We start from the raw sequence: 19301 nt of genomic DNA on the forward strand, positions 1-19301 counted from the left end.
ATCAAACAGGTGATGGGCATTATCAAATTACAGCTTAACTTAAGAAAAAAAATGAACAGAGTACACCCACAATTCAATTTCAATTTTCAGGGTTTGCAGACAATAGTTAAAAATTCATCTCAGATAACTAATCAAATCCAATTCTAGGGTTTACATTCAAGATTAATGGGATACTAGAATTCTTCCATAATTTCAACACAATCAAACATAAATCAATCAATTTTGATGTTAAAAATTGATGGAATTGGGGTGTTTTGACGATTCAATTCACAACTTAAACAATCCAATAAATTTACAAGAATCAAAAGGAGAACAAAAAAGGGGAAACACATACTTGTAATGCGAATTGGGAAAGTTGATCGGTTTCCTCTTGGCTCTGCTCACTCAATTGTAAAAAAGGCAAGGATAATTTGAACTGCTAAAATGACTTTACTTAATTTGGGGGCTATTTATAAGTGTTGTGAATGGGTAAAGCGAATAGAATCATAGAATTCGTCTCGCTTTCAAAGGGGAGAGGAGAATTTTCTAGGGCGCTCGCAATTCAGGTCGGATTTCAATTTCGAGTTATGCTTAGAAATGGTCAAAAATAGTGAAAACTTAATATTATTACGAAATATGAAATTTGGGTCAAATTTAAGTTCTTCGGATCCGGTTTGGGTCGGTTCGAGTTTCTCTTAGTAACTTCGGTCGAGTTTAGGTCGTGTTATCGAGTCGTGTCAGGGATTGCCAATTTGCCAGTCCTAAAAATTTGTTGATTACGGCCCAAAATGGGTAGAACTGACCATGGACGGGCCAATAGTTATTGTTGTTGGTTGGATTGGGCACGAGAGGCATGTCTGTGGGATTTGAGTCGTGTATGTAACTAATTACTTCATACTCCATCCGTCCCTTAATTAGATTCTTACTTCTAACCTTTATTCCTCACATAATAGAGAAAAGTAGGAATCTAATTAAAGGACGGATGAGTACTAGTGTACTACATATTAATGTCTTGTTAATTATATTACTCAAAGTATTTCATTTTAAACAAGAGGTAATGTATAGTAAATATAATTGGTTATGTGACTTATGTCTTGTTAATTATATCTGTCAAAGCATTGCATTTTAAACAGAATGAGGTAGTAATATTTTGATATGTACATCAATACATAGTAGTATAGTACTCCATAGTTAATATTATTGATTCATATAATATCCTGGCCCAGGCCCTTAAAAGGCCTAAGCCAGTCTCAGGGCCCAAAATAAAATTGAAAGCAGAAAACCCATAAAACCTACTGTAGGATATAATTTTGGCGGGAACAATCATGTCCATTAGGCGGGCACCAAAAAGCCAAAAACTAGCATATATACCACAAACAAAAATTCTCGACTCAAGCACTCAACTTTCAACATTCCACTCATATTTTACATTTTTACTTGCTTGTTGTCCAAAAACCCCAAATTACAAATTTACAATCATAAAATAAAATTCAATCATCATAACATTTTCTCCTAAAATGAAAACTCACCGTCGCCGGGAACTATCCTGGTCGGAATTACCACCGGAGTTACTCCCCGCCATCGCAAACCGCCTCGAAACCCGAACCGACATCCTCCATTTCCGGCGAGTTTGCAAGACATGGCGATCTTCAGCTCCTCTCTCTCTCCTCGACTCAAAACCCATCTTCTCCCTCACAAACTTCCAGAAGATTCTGATAAAAATTACACTAAGGTTTTAGTGGCAAACTCTGTTTTCCTCATAAAATCTGATGCTCATCCAAATCTCCCGCCTTGGTTGTTCACTGGTGAAGAGTTGTTCCCCGGTTTGTTCTCCGTAAGACGGCCTCTTTCTCGTAATATCGCCGAGTCTTACGAATTGCCTGACGATTTTCCGTATGAATTGGATTTGTCTAAATTTCGTGTGTTGGAGTTAGGTATGTTTTACAATTATAATTATTTGGATGATAATACTGTAGTTTCTGATTTCAATGTTCCGGTTTTGGTACCTTATACAAAGATGCCAAAAAAGCCGTCGTTTCCGGATGAAAATAAGGTTGTTCTGTTTGTGAATCCGAATTGCGAAACTGGCTGTTGTAGCATCGATGATTGTATGGTTGTGGAATTGTCCAAAGAGGTAGCCCTAACAGTGAAGAGTCTTAGAAATGGGGAGAAACGAAAAGTGTATTTTATGGGAAAGAGGAAGTTTGATGATATTGTTTGTTTTAAAGGGAATATTTATGCTGTTGATAGGAAAGGTAGGGTGTGTTCGATGGATTATAATTCGCTTAAGATGTCGAGTGTTGCTGAGGATCCGCTTTGTGAGGGTTCGGGGAGTGAGAACAAGAAACGATTAGTCGTTTCGAGTGATGATGAATTGTACTTAGTGTATAGATGGTCTAAGAAAGGAAAGGCGGCGTTTAAGGTGTTTAGGCTTAATGAGAAGGAGGAGAAGTGGGATATGATTGATGGTATTGGTAGTTATAGGATGTTGTTTGTGACTCTTGACGGTTGTTTTTTCGCCGCAGTTAAGGATTTTCCGGGGTGGAAGGGCAATTGTATTGTGTTCCCTTGGGGTAGCTTTCCTCAATATTCGGGTAAGATGACTCTTGACAGTAAGATATTCATGTCACCTTACTTGGATGAGATTTTTATTGCTGTTTATCACTTTGAGGGTGGTGATTGTAAGCTTGTGTTTGATTGTCCGGGCTATGCCGACTTCTTATGGCCACCCCCGTCATGGCTATGGACCGATGTGGGTTTGGACACAAGGTGAGACTAGCCTAGACTTTTGTAAAAGCTCATTGAAAAAAACGTATGTTTTCTGTTTTTATATATTTGAGGTTGTTATTGAAAATGCTAACTTTTTCAAAAAAAAAAGAAAAGAAAACGCTAACTTTGAAATGATTGTATGTGTTATTTCTTAAGTGGAATGGATTCTGAAGGAGGTGAACAAAGAGGAGATAAAGAAGGTGTTAAAGAAAAGGTCGAAGGAGAAGGACAAGGAGGAGCTGAAGAACAAGAGGATAATAATAAGTTACAAAGTGATTCTTCTTGTCACATTGTTCCTGAGCTCATCCATGAGGAAGTGAATCCCCCCAATGGCGCGCAAGTTTCCAAGGGCATACAAATTGATCAAGAGCGCATAGTTCTTGAAGGTAATCAACCTTATGCCGCGCACTTCTTGTTGAAAACTGATCAATATAGAACAAGAGGAGGAATTTGTTAGTGAACATTTAAGATCATATGACTTGTGGGTTTGCCAATTGATGAAAAGTTAACACATCATATAGAGCTTCCTGCACTTTTCCTTTCATTTGTACTTTTGTAGCTATGTTTATATACTTGAACTTCTTGCTCCTTTTCTATTATTTGTAGTTACATTTATACTTCGTATGTTATACTAATTTCTCAAACTAATTCCTTCAATTTGATTTCAGAGTTTAAGGATAAAAAAAGTGGTGATTCAGCTCCTGTAGTGAACTCTCCTCTTAAGGTACTGTGTGTTGGTTGGCCCCTCTTTCTTAGTTAGGTTCGTTGTAAAAGACCTGCATATAACAATACTCTATCTATATTATAAATCGCGATTCTTTTGTTTCCTGGCCTCTGCCTCAATTGTTATATATTCTTTGCAGATTGCTGAAAAAGATGGCTCACAAGCAAAATTCCTTGGAGTAGATGTGAGCTCTCAGTTGATTCCGATTTTGCAGAAGATATGGGATAAGTATGGAAACATTATAGAAGGGCATGTTGTGAACAGTGGAAGTCTTCTTACTTGGGCCTTAGAATCTCTAGCTAAGATGAGTATTTTTCTTGAGAACAATGAAGGAAGGTCATTAGATGACTCCCAAGCTAATTATCTCAATTCAGTCCTCCTTGATCTTCAACTAATGCACTTTAAATTAGATTGGCTTATGCCCTCAATAGAGAAGGTTTTGGCACCTCACAAAAACAAGGTTTGTATGGATCTTGAAAAGACAAATCCCGAGTTCCAAACAGAGTTTTATTGGATGGAAGAGGTATTGCCTGAACAGACAAAGCTTGTTTCAGAGAGCCAAGTGGTCTCAGCTGAAGAACCATGCCCAGTCCTCGACCTCCTCAGCTTCATAGTATAATTTCACTAACTTGTGCTAATTCTGTATGTGATTTCATATATGGTAAATATATTTCTTGCTAAGTTCTCATGCTTCTGTGTTTTGTTTCAAGGACAAGCAATAGCTGTCAGGAATTAGAATGCTCAAGCTGAGGAATCGAGGAATCAACTACACTTTTGGAGATGCATCATCAATTTATGCTTATGGAAGAAAGTTTTTTGTTCATCACTGTAAAGTAATGGTTATGTAAACCAAACTTTTAGTTGTAGTAATGATGCTCAGGTCTTTAGGATTCGAAAATAGCCACTCGTAGTTGCAGGATTAATAGGACCTCGGTAGGGAGAAGTCTTTTGATACAAATTGAATGGTCTAGTTCTATCCTCTTTTGTGAACTGATTGTTATGTAATATAGATTGATGGTATCTCGACCCTTCTGTATCTTTATTCAGACAAATTTATCTCTATATTTTCTGGCTTGTGCATCATTCTTCCTGCTATACAGTCAATTAGTGATACTGTAGTATATTACAGGTTTTGCCTTCTGTTATATGTTCAGCAATTGAGGAGCTTTTGATAATGTAATCTGGTACATTTCTAAGTGATTGGTTGGCATTGAGTAAGCACCAAATTGTCTTGCAAATTGAAATTGCCTCTTGAACCAGTCAAGCTGCTAGTATCAATCATTGATTAATCAACATTGTACAATGTCATTTTGTTTAAAAACATCACATTAGTTGTGCAGACCTCATTCTGATGTTTGTTTCAAGAAATTGGTCATTTATTAACTTGTAAAGCATGGATGCTATCAGTTTCTTCACCAAATTTGGTATGAAGGCATTTTCTAGAAAAGTGAAGTATCATAGTAGGCATATGCCAAAGAGGTTAGTTAAGTTGGTTTCAAATTTTCAAGTCTAATACTTGTAAGTCCAACTGTCACGACTATGTTCAGGGCTTCAGGCGGCTTTCGAGCCACCTTTGTAACAGCAATGTTGTAAGCAGCATTGCAGCAAGCTAAGTTTAATATTAGTGGTAGGTTTGCTTCTTTCATTGGAGATTAATTAAGATGTCTATTCATCTATTGGCTAGTGTAGACTGTAGGTTGAGTTTAGTTTGGTTTGGTATTAAGATTAAATGACATAATAGCTACTCCGTAATTAACATGTGATAGATTAATCAAAAGGTATTTTTTTTGTAATTGGGAGTCTCAAACTAGAAGATATCAAGATAGATACCCTAAGAAAAATACTCGGGCTCCAACAATTAAATTTTTTTTCTTAGAATTAAGGGTCTGTTCACATTTACTTAATTTCAGTTCAGTTCAGCTCTAATCAGTTCAGTTCAGTTCAGTTCAGCTCTTAATTTTCCTCTCTCATAAAATATTTATTTCAGCTCAATTTAGTTTAGTTCAGTTCAGCTCCAATCAGTTCAGTTCAGTAAATGTGAACATGCCCTAAAAGCCAACGGAAGTTTTGATTTTAAACAATACTTGTGCAACGTATGTGTTTCTTGGATAGTGAGGTGATCACATTTATAGTTTTTCACTCAATTAGATCTTGGGATGCTTGAGTCAGTCAAGTATGGACACATACAGTAACAAAAGTACAAAACATATACGAGAGTTAAATCTAAATTATAACAAATCATTTTTACTTTTAAATTGTGCACTTTTTTTTTGAAAGAAAAATTGTAGACTCATTAATATGATTATATGATCAATTGGTCCATAAAATATATATAAATTATTATTTTCCCATTTTATGATTTATGCCTAATTAATCACGGATTAATGTCCATAATGTGAGACAATAGTTTTGGCAATGAAATGTTTTTATTAGACCTCAACACGTGTCGTTCTTGATGCCTCTTTTTGTATAATTTAGTTTGACTTATAACTTTTTTACCAATACTTAAATAAACCCAATATTTTTGCATTAGTATGATATTTCTTTTTTAATATTTCTTACTAGTATACTCTAATACAAGAATGACGCAATACAAAGTAATTGCAAAATATTAATGGTCAACAATAATGGTACGTATGTGTAGAGGTGTCAATTCAAATACTGAGTCAGATTAGATAAGGTTAGATCAGATCTATTTCATAATTGAGTTTATACGAGTCAAAATCTAAACCGGATTCTTTTCAAATCAAATTGGATGGATTGATAGGGTCATTTTTAACACATACTATAGGTCTGTTCACATTTACTGGATGAGTTGAACTGATCTGAATAGAATAGAACAAAAATGAATATTTTATAAGAGAAGAAATTTAAAATCTGAGCTAAACTAAACTGAACTGATTGGAGTTAAAATGAACTGATATGAAACTAAGTGGAAGTGAAGAGGCATATGTCATAGAGTAAGTTTTGAGATTAATACGAAGGGTAGAAAACATAGAGGTTAAAACAATCTCCTCCGTAATTTCGTATTGAAGAACCCTAGAATTGCTGACAGTCAATATGACAAGCAACCGTCGCCGGCGAGTATCATGGTCGGGATTACCGCCGGAACTGTTAACAGCCGTCGCAGATCGCCTAGAAACCCGAGCAGACATCCTCCATTTCCGGCGAGCTTGCAAGACATGGCGAGCTTCAGCCCCCCTCTCTCTCCTCACCCCAAAAAACATCTTATCCCCTATATTCCCACACTCAATCGATATTAATCGTACCAAATTTCTAGTCGCAAATTCCGTATTTCTTGTTCGATCAGCCATTAATCCCAAGCTTCAACCTTGGCTAGTCTCCGTTGAGGAGTCAAACCCAGGTAAATTATCCGTTAGATCACCCCTTTCTCGTCTCATTGCTGAAAGATTACCTGAAAAATTTCCCCAAAACTTGGATTTGTCTCAATTTCATGTTTCGGAATTGGCTAGATTTCATACTTATAAACTAGTTGATAAGAATTCCACTGATAATAATAATGATGAATCTGATGATGTTGTTAGGTATTATAATCATCCAACAAATGATTTCCCTTTAGATAACAGGGTGGTTTTGTTTGTGAGCCCGGATTGCACTAAAGATGATTACACTGTTGTTGAGTTGTCTGATCTTATACGTTTAATTGTGATAAGATTCAAGAATGGAGCAACTCGTCATGTAAATTCCTGGGGGCGGAAGCTCGATGATGTAATTTGTTTCAAAGGGAAGATATACGGTGTCGATCGAAAGGGTAGGGTGTGTTCGATGGACTATAAGTCGTTGAAGATGTTGAAAATTGTGGAGGAACCATTGTGTGAGGGTTCAGGAAGTGACAACAAGAAACGTTTGGTTGTATCTTGTGATGAATTGTATCTAGTTTATACTGTATGGGGTTTTAAGAATATATATCCGACTACATTTAAGGTTTTTAAGTTGAATGAGGAGGAAAAGAAATGGGATAAGCTTGATCAAGGTATAGGTAATGATAGAATATTGTTTGTTACCTTTGATGGTTGCTTCTTTGCCCTAGCCAAGGATTTTCCGCAGTGGAAAGGCAATTGTATTGTATCTCGGAAGGAATGTTTTCCCCTGTATTCTAACAGTCGGTTTTTCAATATTGCAATGTTGAAGGGGGTAATGGGTATTGTTGTTTATCACTTTGAGGGTGGTGATTTTCGCTATCTACTTGAGTATCCGAGCTATTCTGAGGTCTTATGGCCACCCCCATCATGGCTTTGGACAGATGCAAGTCTGCTCACATGGTAGGATTGGAACATGTGTATACTTAAGTATTTTCCTGGTAATAAATTAGAGATCAGATTTTCATAATAAATGCTAACTGTTTGTTGGTCTGTGATAATTTCTTTAGTGTGACCGATTCTGGTTCAGAAGGAGGAGGAGATGGAGATAGAGATGAAGCAGAAGATGGAGTAAAGCTGCAAAGTGGTTCTTCTATTAAAATTACTCCAGATCTCATTCCTAAAGAGGAGATAGATGAGATATCCCCCAACTATGTGCAGGTTGCTGAGCACGTGCAAAATGTTCAGCCTCATGTAGCTCATGAAGGTAATAAAGCTTACCCTGTGGACTTCATGTTGTTAACTGAATTTAGCAGTTTAACTTTAAAGAACAAGAGGAGAATGACCAACATATAAGATCATATGACTATTGCGTTAACTAAGAGAATAGAGCAAACTCGAGGTCAAATCAAGAGACTTGTTTCTATCTCACACAGTTAATAAAAGTTTTAACCAAAAGTAAAGTTTTAATCAAAAGTGGACTTTACCTTAGCTTTTTGTCCATTTGTTTTAGCTAGTAAAGATTATACCCTTACATTTCTTAGCTCCTTTCCTTTTTCCCAACTACCTTCTTTTCCTATGTTATATCATTTTCTTAACCTATAAATCCTTTTTAGTTTCAGGTTTCAACAATCAGAACAATGTTGATTCAGCTCCAGCTATGAACTCTCCTCTTAAGGTAACTTCGTTGGAGACATTTTCATGGTGGTTATATCTGCTGAAATCGTGGCTGTATATCTATTATGAACACAAATTGGTGTGCAGTGAGCGATTTAATGTCTGCTCTGGTCTAAGACTTGAGTTCTGAGACCTGCTAACATTGATCTGAATTCACTTCAAAATTCCCATGTATTGTAGAATTTCTGCTGTGTCCTTATCCTGCTGCTCTAATAAAAAGCTACTAAATAAATCAATGACCTACAAATTGTAATTGTTGTATTTCATTTCCATTGAAGGGCAGAGGCATTATTTAAGTTTCTTTATGTTCTTGTACAGATATTTGAAAAGGATGTCTCACAATCGAAATTCTTAGGAGTTGATGTGAGCTCTCATTCGGCCCCAATATTAAAGAAGATATGGGCTAAGTATGGAAATATAACAGAAGGGCATGTAGTGACTAGTGATTGCCTCCTTTCTTGGGCATTAGAATCCCTTGCAAAGATAATAATTATCCTTCCAAGCAGTTCAGGGAGTTCCTTAGATGACTCTCAAGCTAAATATTTGGAGTCGACACTGCCTGACCTTCAATTGATGCAATTTAAATTGGATTGGCTAGTTCCCTTGGTTAAAAATGCTTTGTTTCTTCACAAAAACAAGGATATCATGGAGCTTCAGAAGAAAAAATCCAAGCTCCAAACAGAATTGCGTGAGGTGGAAAAAAAATTGGCTGAAATGGGAAAGCTTGTTCCAGAGTGCCAATTGGCCTCAGCTTCATCATATTTGAAAGATGTGCTTTGCTGAAGGACCACGTTCAATCAGCTTCATCTGCTGTATGTTAACATTTTAATAACTTTTGTTCAATATTATATTTTATAGAACCAATATATACTTATATAGTTCTTTCTGGATTTTATATTGATTATACACTTATACTCCTGAAATGACATCTTGTGTTTTTCTTATTGTAGTTTGATTCTTATAAATGTTGGCAGAGGTTGTTCGATAGATTGGCTGCTTTTGCTTTTTTTGTTGGTGACTGTATATATGGTATGCACGGTGTATCTATTTGCTATGCTCTTATGCTTCAAATGTAATTTGGTTTATCGAAAGCAGTAGCTGTCAAAAATCTGGATTTTCAAGCTGATATCGGTTATGCTCTTGGAGACATGTTCACCAAATCATCAGGTTTTACTTATGGATGAAAAAGTTTTAGTTTAAGTATACCCCCCTACATTAGTGGTCGCAAACCATGTACATATAGGTGTTTAGGATGAAAGTTTTTTTTGACCATCTACTTGCAGGGAAAAAAAAGTTGTTTAATATAAATCCTGCTTGTCTTGTAATCATCCTTAGGTAACCATGAGTTTGTAATGCATATATAAGCATATTTATTACGTATCCTAGTGTTTGATACCGAAGCTTAAATTTTTGCTCTATGCCAGGCACGAGGAATGTTTCTATTTTATCAGTAGATAATTCTGCAATTTGACTTATAAGTTATAGTCTGATCAAATATTTGACCTGCTATAACAAGGAAATTCACAATCCATGTATTAGCAGCAGAGTAAATTATCAGGCAATGTTACAGGTTGTAGTGAACATGAAATTGAGTGCTACACTGCTATTCACAAACATTTACTTGCTGTTGGCGAGGCTTAAGAATGCAATGGTTTAAGGAACAATGCTAGCAGCAGGGCAGAAAGTTGTTAATTTATGTTCTACTCCGTATAATATTTATTCTTCCTCCCTTCCCCTCCCTGCCCTTCATAAATTTGTACAGTATCTGTTTTTTATTGTAGTAGCATTTTAAATCCTACCTCCGTTACATAAAATTTGCAACGATTTGACATAAAGTAGAGAGGAAAAATAAAAATCATCATTTACGCACAATTTATCGCCCTTAAAATCATCATATAGTCATATACGCACACTTAATCGCCCTTTTGATGGAAAAACGTTTCGAGAATGAGCAAAGATAAATTTATGATAATTGTGATTATAAATATTTTTGCAATATTTTCGCTTAATTTAGTAATTAGTTAATTAGTTAGTTTATGAAGATTATAAACATCCTATAAATAATATTGGGAAATTCCCATTGGTACCACTGAGGTTTTGGCTTTTCCCAGCGGTACCACATTTTTTTTTTGACTTCCTGGTGGTACACCCCAGTTTATGACTTCTTAACAACCGTGATTAGTCTGTTAATAAATCGTTAATAACTTAGTAATTCTAGGTTAAAAGCTGAGATTAGGTTACTACAGTTGGAAAAGACTAATATGCCCCCTTTTAATCCTTCCCTCCATCACTCATAATTAAACCTTTTCCACTTCCATTTATGTCGATTTGACACAAACCAAACTCAACTTTCAAATTTCATCTCTCTCTCCTCTGCTCTCTGTTGAATTCACCAAGTAATCCTAGGGTTTTTCAAGGGAAATTCGCTAATTTCGTTGGTCTACAAAGCCATTAGAGGATAATCTTGCATAATTCAGGTACTATCGCACTACTGATGTTCATTAATGCATAATTTGATGTTCTGTTTTCTATGCGTTTTGAGGTTTAATTCATGATTTAAATGTTGTACATTTGTGCGATTTTAGGGTTTTTTTCATGTTATTAGGTGCGTGATTATCTGTGTTCAATTATTTATGTAGATTATGGATTTAATTTGGGTGAAATGGCATGATCCTGTTTCATTGATTGTATGTTACCTGAATTGGAATTTCCCTTTATTTGCATATTTCATTGATTGTTGGGTACCTGAATCGGTATTTATTTGCATGTTGTATGTAGATTGTTGTATAGCTGATTTGGAATTTATTTGCATGTTGTAAGTGTGTATATTGTTTACCTTCTTTTGCAGAATGGGTGATGTGGTGTTAAGGTTTCATTACTTAGATAAACATGTTGATCTTGTTGTTGACTTAGATAGATGTAATTTGATGGATTTGGTTATGGATTTTGAGGACACTGCTGCAGTAGATACTGAGTTCCCTATAATCAACCCTACTTTTGGTTATGGTTACAATGAAAAGATTTACCCTTTACTAGATGATGCTGATCTTTTTAAGATTATTCATACCCTAGGTGAGTGTGATATGTATCACATTTGGGTAGGTTTTGGCAAGAAACCAAGTGCCTTGAATAGAATGACCAATAGGCTAAGGAACAAATCCAAATCTGCACAACAATCTGCACCTTCCCAAACTGTACCTCCTCATGTTGCTGATCCTTCCCAAACTGCACCACCAAATGATCTTCCCCCTCAGATTGAAACAGAACAAACTGATGAACCCACTCAGAATGAAACAACCCAAACAGATCAGCCTTCCCTTGAAGATATATCCCTAAATAATGAGTCCTCTCCACCTAGGTATAATGAGGGCTATGATTCCCCCCAAGATGAAAGAAATGATACTCAATCTGGTGCTGAGTATACCAAGGGTAGAGTTGAGTTTGAGAAGACTATGGAGAGGATAGAGAAGTCAAAGAAGACTAAGGCTAAGGGTAAGGCTAAGGATACAAAGAGTAAGAAGAGTGATGCCACCAAATCAACCCCAATGCAACCACCACCTCCTAGGTCACCTAATACTGTGTTCAAGACATTAACTTTGAGAAGGAGCCCTATATTTTCACCTATTCCAGTCACTGACACAGCTGCTCCTAGTGTTGAACCATTGATTAATTCATCTGATAGCTCTGTTTTTGCCAAAAAAACTTCCTAGAACCACAGCATATAGGAAGGGGGTAAGGGTTGGCAGTACTGTCAGTGAGAGAAGAATGCTTGGTGTAGGTTCTGGTTTGCATTCTAGTCAGGTGGAGGGACTTAGAGTTGGTGTGAATGAGACAGAAGTTGAGGACCCTAGTTATGGTTTCAAGGGGAGAAGAAAAATGGACTTTGTTGTTCAGAGTGATTCATCTGGTATGCATGGTAGTCAGGAGGGAGACAATAGTTTGGGTGTTATTGAGGGTCAGGAGGTGGGCCCTAGTTCTGGTTTAAAGGTGAGAAGAAAAATGGAGTTTGTTGTTCAGAGTGATTCAGAAGAAGACAGTGAAGGAGAAGTAGCAGCAAAGGGTGATGTGCCTGCAGATGAATTGGTGCAGCTTCAAAGGATTCCTAAAATCAAGGATAACTGGAAACCTGGGAAATGGTTTGACTTTTTAGATGATGAAGATGATGAGGATTACTTTAAGAGACTTTACAAGAATGGAGAAATGTATGAGGATGCTGAATTTGGGAAGATAATACTAAGGCCATGGATGATTTTCACTGATAAAGCACACTTTAAGGATACTCTTAAGGACTTTGCTGTACAAGAGAGATTTGCAATCAATGTGGAGTATGCTGACAGCAAGAGGTATACCGCAGTGTGCCAATCTCAGTGTTGTGACTGGAGGTTGCATGCAAGCAGGTTTTCAGATGGTAGAACTTGGGCAATTAAGAAGATTTGGCCCAATGTACACACTTGCAGAGGTTTAGAAACATACAATCCCATATGCAATGTTAAGTGGGCTTCCCAGAAAGTTATGGAAGACATCAGAGCTAACCCAGACATTCCTGGGAAAGCTTTAAATGAACTTCTATTCCAAAGATATGGCATCTACATGAGACAATCTACTTTGTATAGGTTAAAGAGTTATGTAATTGAGCAGCTCTTTGGAGGCCATGATGATTCATACTCATTGTTGCCTATGTATGCTAAAATGTGCATTGAGACTAACCCAGAAAGTTTAGCATTTTGTGCATGGCAAGAAACTGAGTCCCTGCCTAAGCAGCTGCAGTTCACAAGTATCTTCATTTCCTTCTCTGGACAGTGGAAAGGACTTCTCAGAGGAGTTAGACCTTTGATTGGTGTAGATGGAACACACCTAAAAGGTAATTATGGGGGAATTCTGCTTTCTGCTGTGGGAATAGATGCCAATAATGAGATATTTCCCATAGCCTATTCTATAGTGAGCCAAGAAGACAAGGAGTCATGGAGTTATTTCTTCTGGCATTTGCTGAAAATTGTCAAGGAATCCTCAAGGGAGCATTGGACAATCATATCTGATAGGCAAAAGGCAAGTGCTTAAGTGTGAATTGAGTTTTTTTATAGTTGTTATGTAACCTTTGATTGTTTATTGGAGCATACTAATCTTGTTCCTCATTGTTTCAGGGAGTGGAGTTAGCCTTAGACAATGTGTGGCCAGAAGCTGATAGAAGATTCTGCTGTAGACACCTCAGTAGGAATTACAAAAAAAAATTTCCAGGCCCCATGATGTATGTGCTATTTTGGAGAGCATGCAACGCAACTTCAGCCTTTTCATTCAGAAAAGCTATGGAGAAGCTCAAGAAAGAAGGAGGTGATGATGTAATGTGTTGGTTTGCAGACTTGGGAGAACAATCCAAGTGGAGTAAACATAAATTTAACCCTAATGTCTGCAATGAGACAAATACATTTAATTTTGTGGAAAGCTTTAACTCCACACTTGGAGTTAATAGGTGTAGGCCTGTATTAACTCTGCTAGAAGGTATGTTGTGCATATCTTTATTTTGTTGTCTTTATACAGTGAATATAAAAGGTCCTGTAATGTCTAATTTAGTGCTAATGTGCAGGAATAAGGAGGGTGTGTATGGTGAGAATTGCAACAAGGATGGAAAATGCAAAGTCCTGGAAAGATGAAGACATATGTCCTAAAATTGTGAAACTGGTGAAAAAGATAGGCAAGGCAAGCTCAAATTGTAGAGCTTTCAAGTCCAGCCCAGGAGAGTATGAAATCCATGAAGGTAGATCAGTTCCCTCTGAGTCTTAATAATAAAATTTGCAGTTGTGGTGCATGGCAATTGTCAGGGGTGCCATGTAGGCATGCCATTAGGGACCTAATTGATGCAAAGTTAGACCCACATGATTTTGTTAGCTCCTGGTACTCTGTCAAGACATATAAGCAAGCATACAGTGTATGCATTAGCCCTATTCCAGACACAGAACAATGGCCTGCTGATGACTCTGGCAGAATTATCATGCCACCTAAGATGAAAAGGAGAATTGGAAGACCAAGAAGGAATAGAAAAAGGGAGGAAGGGGAAGTCCAACCAGGCAAGAGAAGCAAAACAGTCAAATGCTCTAAGTGTGGATGCTTTGGGCATAATAAAGCAACCTGCAAGGGAGGCTTAACTGGGAAAGAGTTGAAGGCATCTGAGCCTTTTGTCATCAAAAACCCAAGGGTAAGAGACCAATCAAATGCAGCAAAAGCAGCAAATAAGTCTGCAGCTACTGATCAACAAGGAACAAAGCCTGCAACATCTTCCAAGAAAGCACAGGGAAAGAAAGGCAAACAGTTTGCTGATGCAGCAACAATTTTGACAGCATCACAAATGCCTAGCCAGCTAGTCAACTTGTCCCAAGCAAACTCAGATTCTCAATGCTTATAAGTGCTACAGAGTAGTACAATAGCAGTTGGTTTTTTTGGCAGTGAAACATTTGGTTTTGTATAAGTTATCTTGGGTTTTTTGAACTTAACTTGTCTAGTTGGTACATATGTGTTGTCACCAATGTTCCTAAACATCTGAAATTTACTGATATATATGAATATAGCCAACTGTGGCCATTTTGTCTATTTTAAGTTGTCCTTATTTTTGTCCTTATTTATAAATGCCAATTTTAATCATAAGATATATATGAATATAAATGCCTATGACTTCCCTATAAATCTGAAAGAACTCATACATAAGAAACACAGATAAATGCCAATTATTCGAAATTTCCATTCATTAACCCACAAAATACAACCTTTAACTATTCATAATCTAACAATTACATGGAAAAACTAAAAGTTGCAGAACACAAATCTCATTTCAGAGATATAAAGAGTAGGATCAGGTACATGACAAGACCAATCCTAACAACCATGTAAACATAGCTTACAAACTCATACGCTCTTTCAGTAAAATCAATAAATTCCTCTCTTAACACTCTCACATTAGATGAGTCATCAAGACTTCCCATCAATTGTTCTTCAGAAACCCACACGAACAAACCACAATGCCTACACTTGTAATATGATCTCCCTAGATTCGAAATCGACTCAGAAACCCTAATGTCTGCAGTTCTTGGTGGATTGCAGTTGCATTGAATGCGTTTGACCCACATGGATCTTCCAAATCTCCTGCCAGAAGTTGAACCACCTGCAGAACTAGCCATGTCAAAGAAATACAGATCAAGAAGTGGAGAGAAGAGAAGAGAAAAAAAATTGCAGCAATGGATGGAAAGCAAAATGGAGAAGAGAAGAGGAAGTGGCACATTTATAGGGAAGTCATAGGGTGAACGTTTTTGGTGGGAAATAACAGACATTTTAAGGGGGAAAAGTTGGAGGGAAAGCATTTAAATGGGGGCATATAAGTCTTTTCAGTATATATCTCAGCTTTTAACCTAGAATTACTAAGTTATTAACGATTTATTAACAGACTAATCACGGTTGTTAAGAAGTCATAAACTGGGGTGTACCACCAGGAAGTCAAAAAAAAATGTGGTACCGCTGGGAAAAGCCAAAACCTCAGTGGTACCAATGGGAATTTTCCAATAATATTTTATCATTTTATATGGGATGGGTAAATACAACGATAAACCCTAAAAATTACTCCACAATCAAATTACAAATTACAACAACAAAATCCCAGAAATTAATTAAATTCTTTGTTCCACATCTATAACAACCAAAAATTTCTACAAAAATATTCAAAAAATGCAACATTGTTCAATTAATTGGGCGAATCTTCCCCCAGAATTACTATCAAAAATTTCCAGTCACTTGAAATCCAGATATGATCACCTCAAATTCCGGGCAGTTTGCAAACAATGGCGTTCTTCTACCCCCTTTTCCGGTCACCTTTTGGATTCCAAATTACCCCTTCAAATCCCATCTCATTCCGCCATTTTCAAGCAATCAAATTCCCCAATTTTGCTAGTAAGAACTGCCACTGTTCTCCTTCAACCTCTTGATCACACCTCATCAATGTCGAATCCATGGTTAATCTCTGTTGAAGAGCTAAACCCAGGTAAGCTTCGTCCCCGTTTTCCCCTTACTAAAACCACCATTAATGATTTACCCTCAAGTTTCCCAGAAAAGTTGGATTTGTTGAATTGTCGGGTTTCGGTTTTGGGTCAAGGGCTTAAGCTCTGTTTTGATAAATGGGATGAAAAAGTGTTTGATTTTTATGGGTTTCGTGGTTATGCTATTAAAGTGGTTTTACTCTCTGATTGTGATGCAAAGAATGTTATTAATCATGTTGATGTTGTATTTGCACTTACTAATTTTGGGAATTTGATTCTTTTTGAACTAGAAAGTGGAGAATTAAGGAGTATAAGTTATGGATTAAGTGATAAGTTTAATTTTAGTGACATTGTAAGTTTAAAGGGGCAGGTTTGTGCTATTGATGGAGGAGGAATTGCTTATCTTATTGATGGTTGTGGATCAAGTGTGAAAATGGTCACATCTTGCACATTCTCTATGGTTTTTAATTCATTCAGTACTAAGCTTAAGCTTTTGGTTGAATCGTTTGGGGATCTGTATATGATTCATGGGTCGTGTGATGAATATTTCGAGGTGTATAAGCTTGATTTTGAGCTGCGTGTGTGGGATAAGGTTGATAGTTTGGGAGACCAGATACTATTAGTGACCTTTGATAATTGCTACTTTGTTGATGCTGAAAGGTTGTCTGGGTTTCGAGGAAATTGCATTGTGTTCCCTAAGGACCGTTTCCATGCCTATAATACTGAATGGTATTATCCTGATGATATATTGTTTCAGAGAGAGAATAGGCGCCCTGAGATTAATGTGGCCTATTTGGATGAGGGTATCTTTAGGGATTGTCTTTTATTATCTAACTCGGGCTTGTTGGTTTACTTTTGGCCACCTCCGTCTTGGGCTAGACCACGTTCGCTCTCTAAAGATAGGTAAAAAATTCCTCCACCCTGTCCTGCAATACATAATCAAACATGTTACTTGTAAATTTTGTCCAGAAAATGGTATACATTGCTTTTGGCTTGCATGCTGTCTGCTCATTGTTTCAAGCATTATTTTCCATTGTGCTCTTTTTGATATGTTAACTGAAACTAATCTATGCTGCCTCTTCTATTATCAGAATCCTAGCTGGATACAAGCAGGTCAAAGAATGAGCCCCTTGTAGACTTCAATATGCTCCTTTCCCTTTGCATGAGGCACAGATCATGACGATTGTCCATGGGAGGTAACAAAGCATACATACTATATATAGCTGCTTGACCCAATATGCATTAATCGGCGACTATAATTATCCTTCTCCTAAGCTAAAAGCCTCTGATTTTTTTCAAGATGGCCATGCTAAAACACTAAAGCTTCTGCTCCAGCTACTAATTCTTTGCTTCAGTTTTAAGTTGCACTTTAAGGAACATATGTCTATCTTGCTTTAGTGTCTCAGGTCCTAAGTCCAACTCTGGTGGTTGTAATTTTAATGTTGGGGACCTTTGTTTGTACTAAGGTAATGAGTTAGTATATATATGTCTTGTAACTGGCATTTAGTACTTCTAACTAGTGATCATCTCTTTGTGGAATATTAATGTTAATGATAGAAGATATTACAGTATTTAGCATTTTGAGCTGCAGGCAGAAAGTACCTGCTACATACAAGTGTTACAAAAATCTGCTGGCTCCTATTTGTTTTGGATTATTTTTTTGGGTGTTGTGAACAGACCATTATGGCCTTATGGGATATATTTTTATGGTATAATCAGTCATTCAGTCAACCTTTGCTTTATTGTCTTCTGGTTGAAATGATTGTTCTTTATTCGAGATTATTGTCCTGGTTTTTTGCATAACTTTTCCTTTCTACATATGAGCAAGTGATTGTATCACATTTTGTGTTTTCCTTTCTAATTTCGGAGTTTATCTGTGATTCTCATTGCACACTTTATACTTCTACTTTTTGGGAGCTTGACAGTCATTTATGGTATAATTTATCAGTCAATCTGTCATATACAGTTATGTAAGTATATAACTAGGATGTATATACTTCATATATAGATAACTAGAATGCTTCTTTTTTCTGTGTAGGTTGTCTGAGTAGATAAGATATTTCTTTGTTAGGTTCTTTGGCATATTTTAAGAGTCAGGATCTACAATCTCAGTATATCAGCTACACTATGAGATGCATAGAAATAAGGAAATAATGAAAATGTTTTGGGATAGAAATAATGAAAATGTTTATATATTTTTCTTGGTTTAAGAAATTCAGTAGCGTTTAAGAATCAGGATTTTGAAGCATATACGGAGTATCACTGCCAAATAAAATATACAGAGTATCGGCTGTATTTTATACTTGTAAGATGCATCATCAGTTTATACTAATGAAAGGAGTAATTTTTAATTTGATACTTGTACTTGCAGAATATGATCACTACTTGACAAAACCTATGGTTTAATACACTACTGGTCTTGGTTCACCTTTTAGGCAGTGGCCGTTGCTTAGAATCAAGTAAATACATGCATAATTAACAGGAATAACATTGAAGCTTAGAATGTAAACCAGGCTTTCTGTTTTACACTTGGCATGAAAAATCTATCAAAATAATTGTTAGAATTCTGGGCATTCTGCTATGTTATACATAAGTCAATCTTACAAAAAGCCTGATATACTCTAGACTTTGCAGTACAGCAATGGTGCATGGGCGAAATTGACAGAGTATTTTTGCTATAAGATTTTTTTGTATCTAGGATTTTTTGTCTGGTGGTCTGGAGCTGTTATGAACAGGGTTTCCCTTTGTTAAGTTAATTGGTTGAAGAAAAAGCATCTTTGAGAAGTATCTAATGTCTACAAAGCTCTGTATGTTTAG

General features: G+C 36.5%; 4 protein-coding genes across 4 annotated transcripts; all 4 read left to right on the forward strand.

Moving 5' to 3' along the window:
- Nucleotides 1-1618: 1618 nt before the first annotated feature.
- On the forward strand, nucleotides 1619-2752 carry LOC145577730 (F-box protein SKIP23-like). Its single transcript, XM_081635190.1, has one exon. It carries the CDS (start codon nucleotides 1619-1621, stop codon nucleotides 2750-2752), a length of 1134 nt encoding a protein of 377 aa, XP_081491316.1.
- On the forward strand, nucleotides 2047-4501 carry LOC145590158 (uncharacterized). Its single transcript, XM_081646914.1, has 3 exons — nucleotides 2047-3134; nucleotides 3417-3472; nucleotides 3612-4501. The coding sequence occupies exons 1-3, from the start codon at nucleotides 2888-2890 to the stop codon at nucleotides 4089-4091; spliced, it is 783 nt and encodes a 260-aa protein (XP_081503040.1). The 5' UTR covers nucleotides 2047-2887; the 3' UTR covers nucleotides 4092-4501.
- A 1858-nt stretch (nucleotides 4502-6359) lies between these two features.
- LOC145590166 (F-box protein SKIP23-like) lies at nucleotides 6360-9849 on the forward strand. The gene is made up of 5 exons (XM_081646926.1): nucleotides 6360-7755; nucleotides 7863-8059; nucleotides 8415-8470; nucleotides 8788-9281; nucleotides 9420-9849. Exons 1-4 carry the CDS (start codon nucleotides 6533-6535, stop codon nucleotides 9250-9252), a joined length of 1941 nt encoding a protein of 646 aa, XP_081503052.1. The 5' UTR covers nucleotides 6360-6532; the 3' UTR covers nucleotides 9253-9281; nucleotides 9420-9849.
- A 6230-nt stretch (nucleotides 9850-16079) lies between these two features.
- Nucleotides 16080-18256, forward strand: LOC145590176 (F-box protein At2g26160-like). Its single transcript, XM_081646935.1, has 2 exons — nucleotides 16080-17387; nucleotides 17576-18256. Exons 1-2 carry the CDS (start codon nucleotides 16177-16179, stop codon nucleotides 17607-17609), a joined length of 1245 nt encoding a protein of 414 aa, XP_081503061.1. The 5' UTR covers nucleotides 16080-16176; the 3' UTR covers nucleotides 17610-18256.
- Nucleotides 18257-19301: the final 1045 nt, after the last annotated feature.

The sequence above is a fragment of the Chenopodium album genome, chromosome 2 (genome assembly GCF_948465745.1).
Source record: "Chenopodium album chromosome 2, dcCheAlbu1.1, whole genome shotgun sequence".
Lineage (NCBI taxonomy): Eukaryota > Viridiplantae > Streptophyta > Magnoliopsida > Caryophyllales > Amaranthaceae > Chenopodium > Chenopodium album.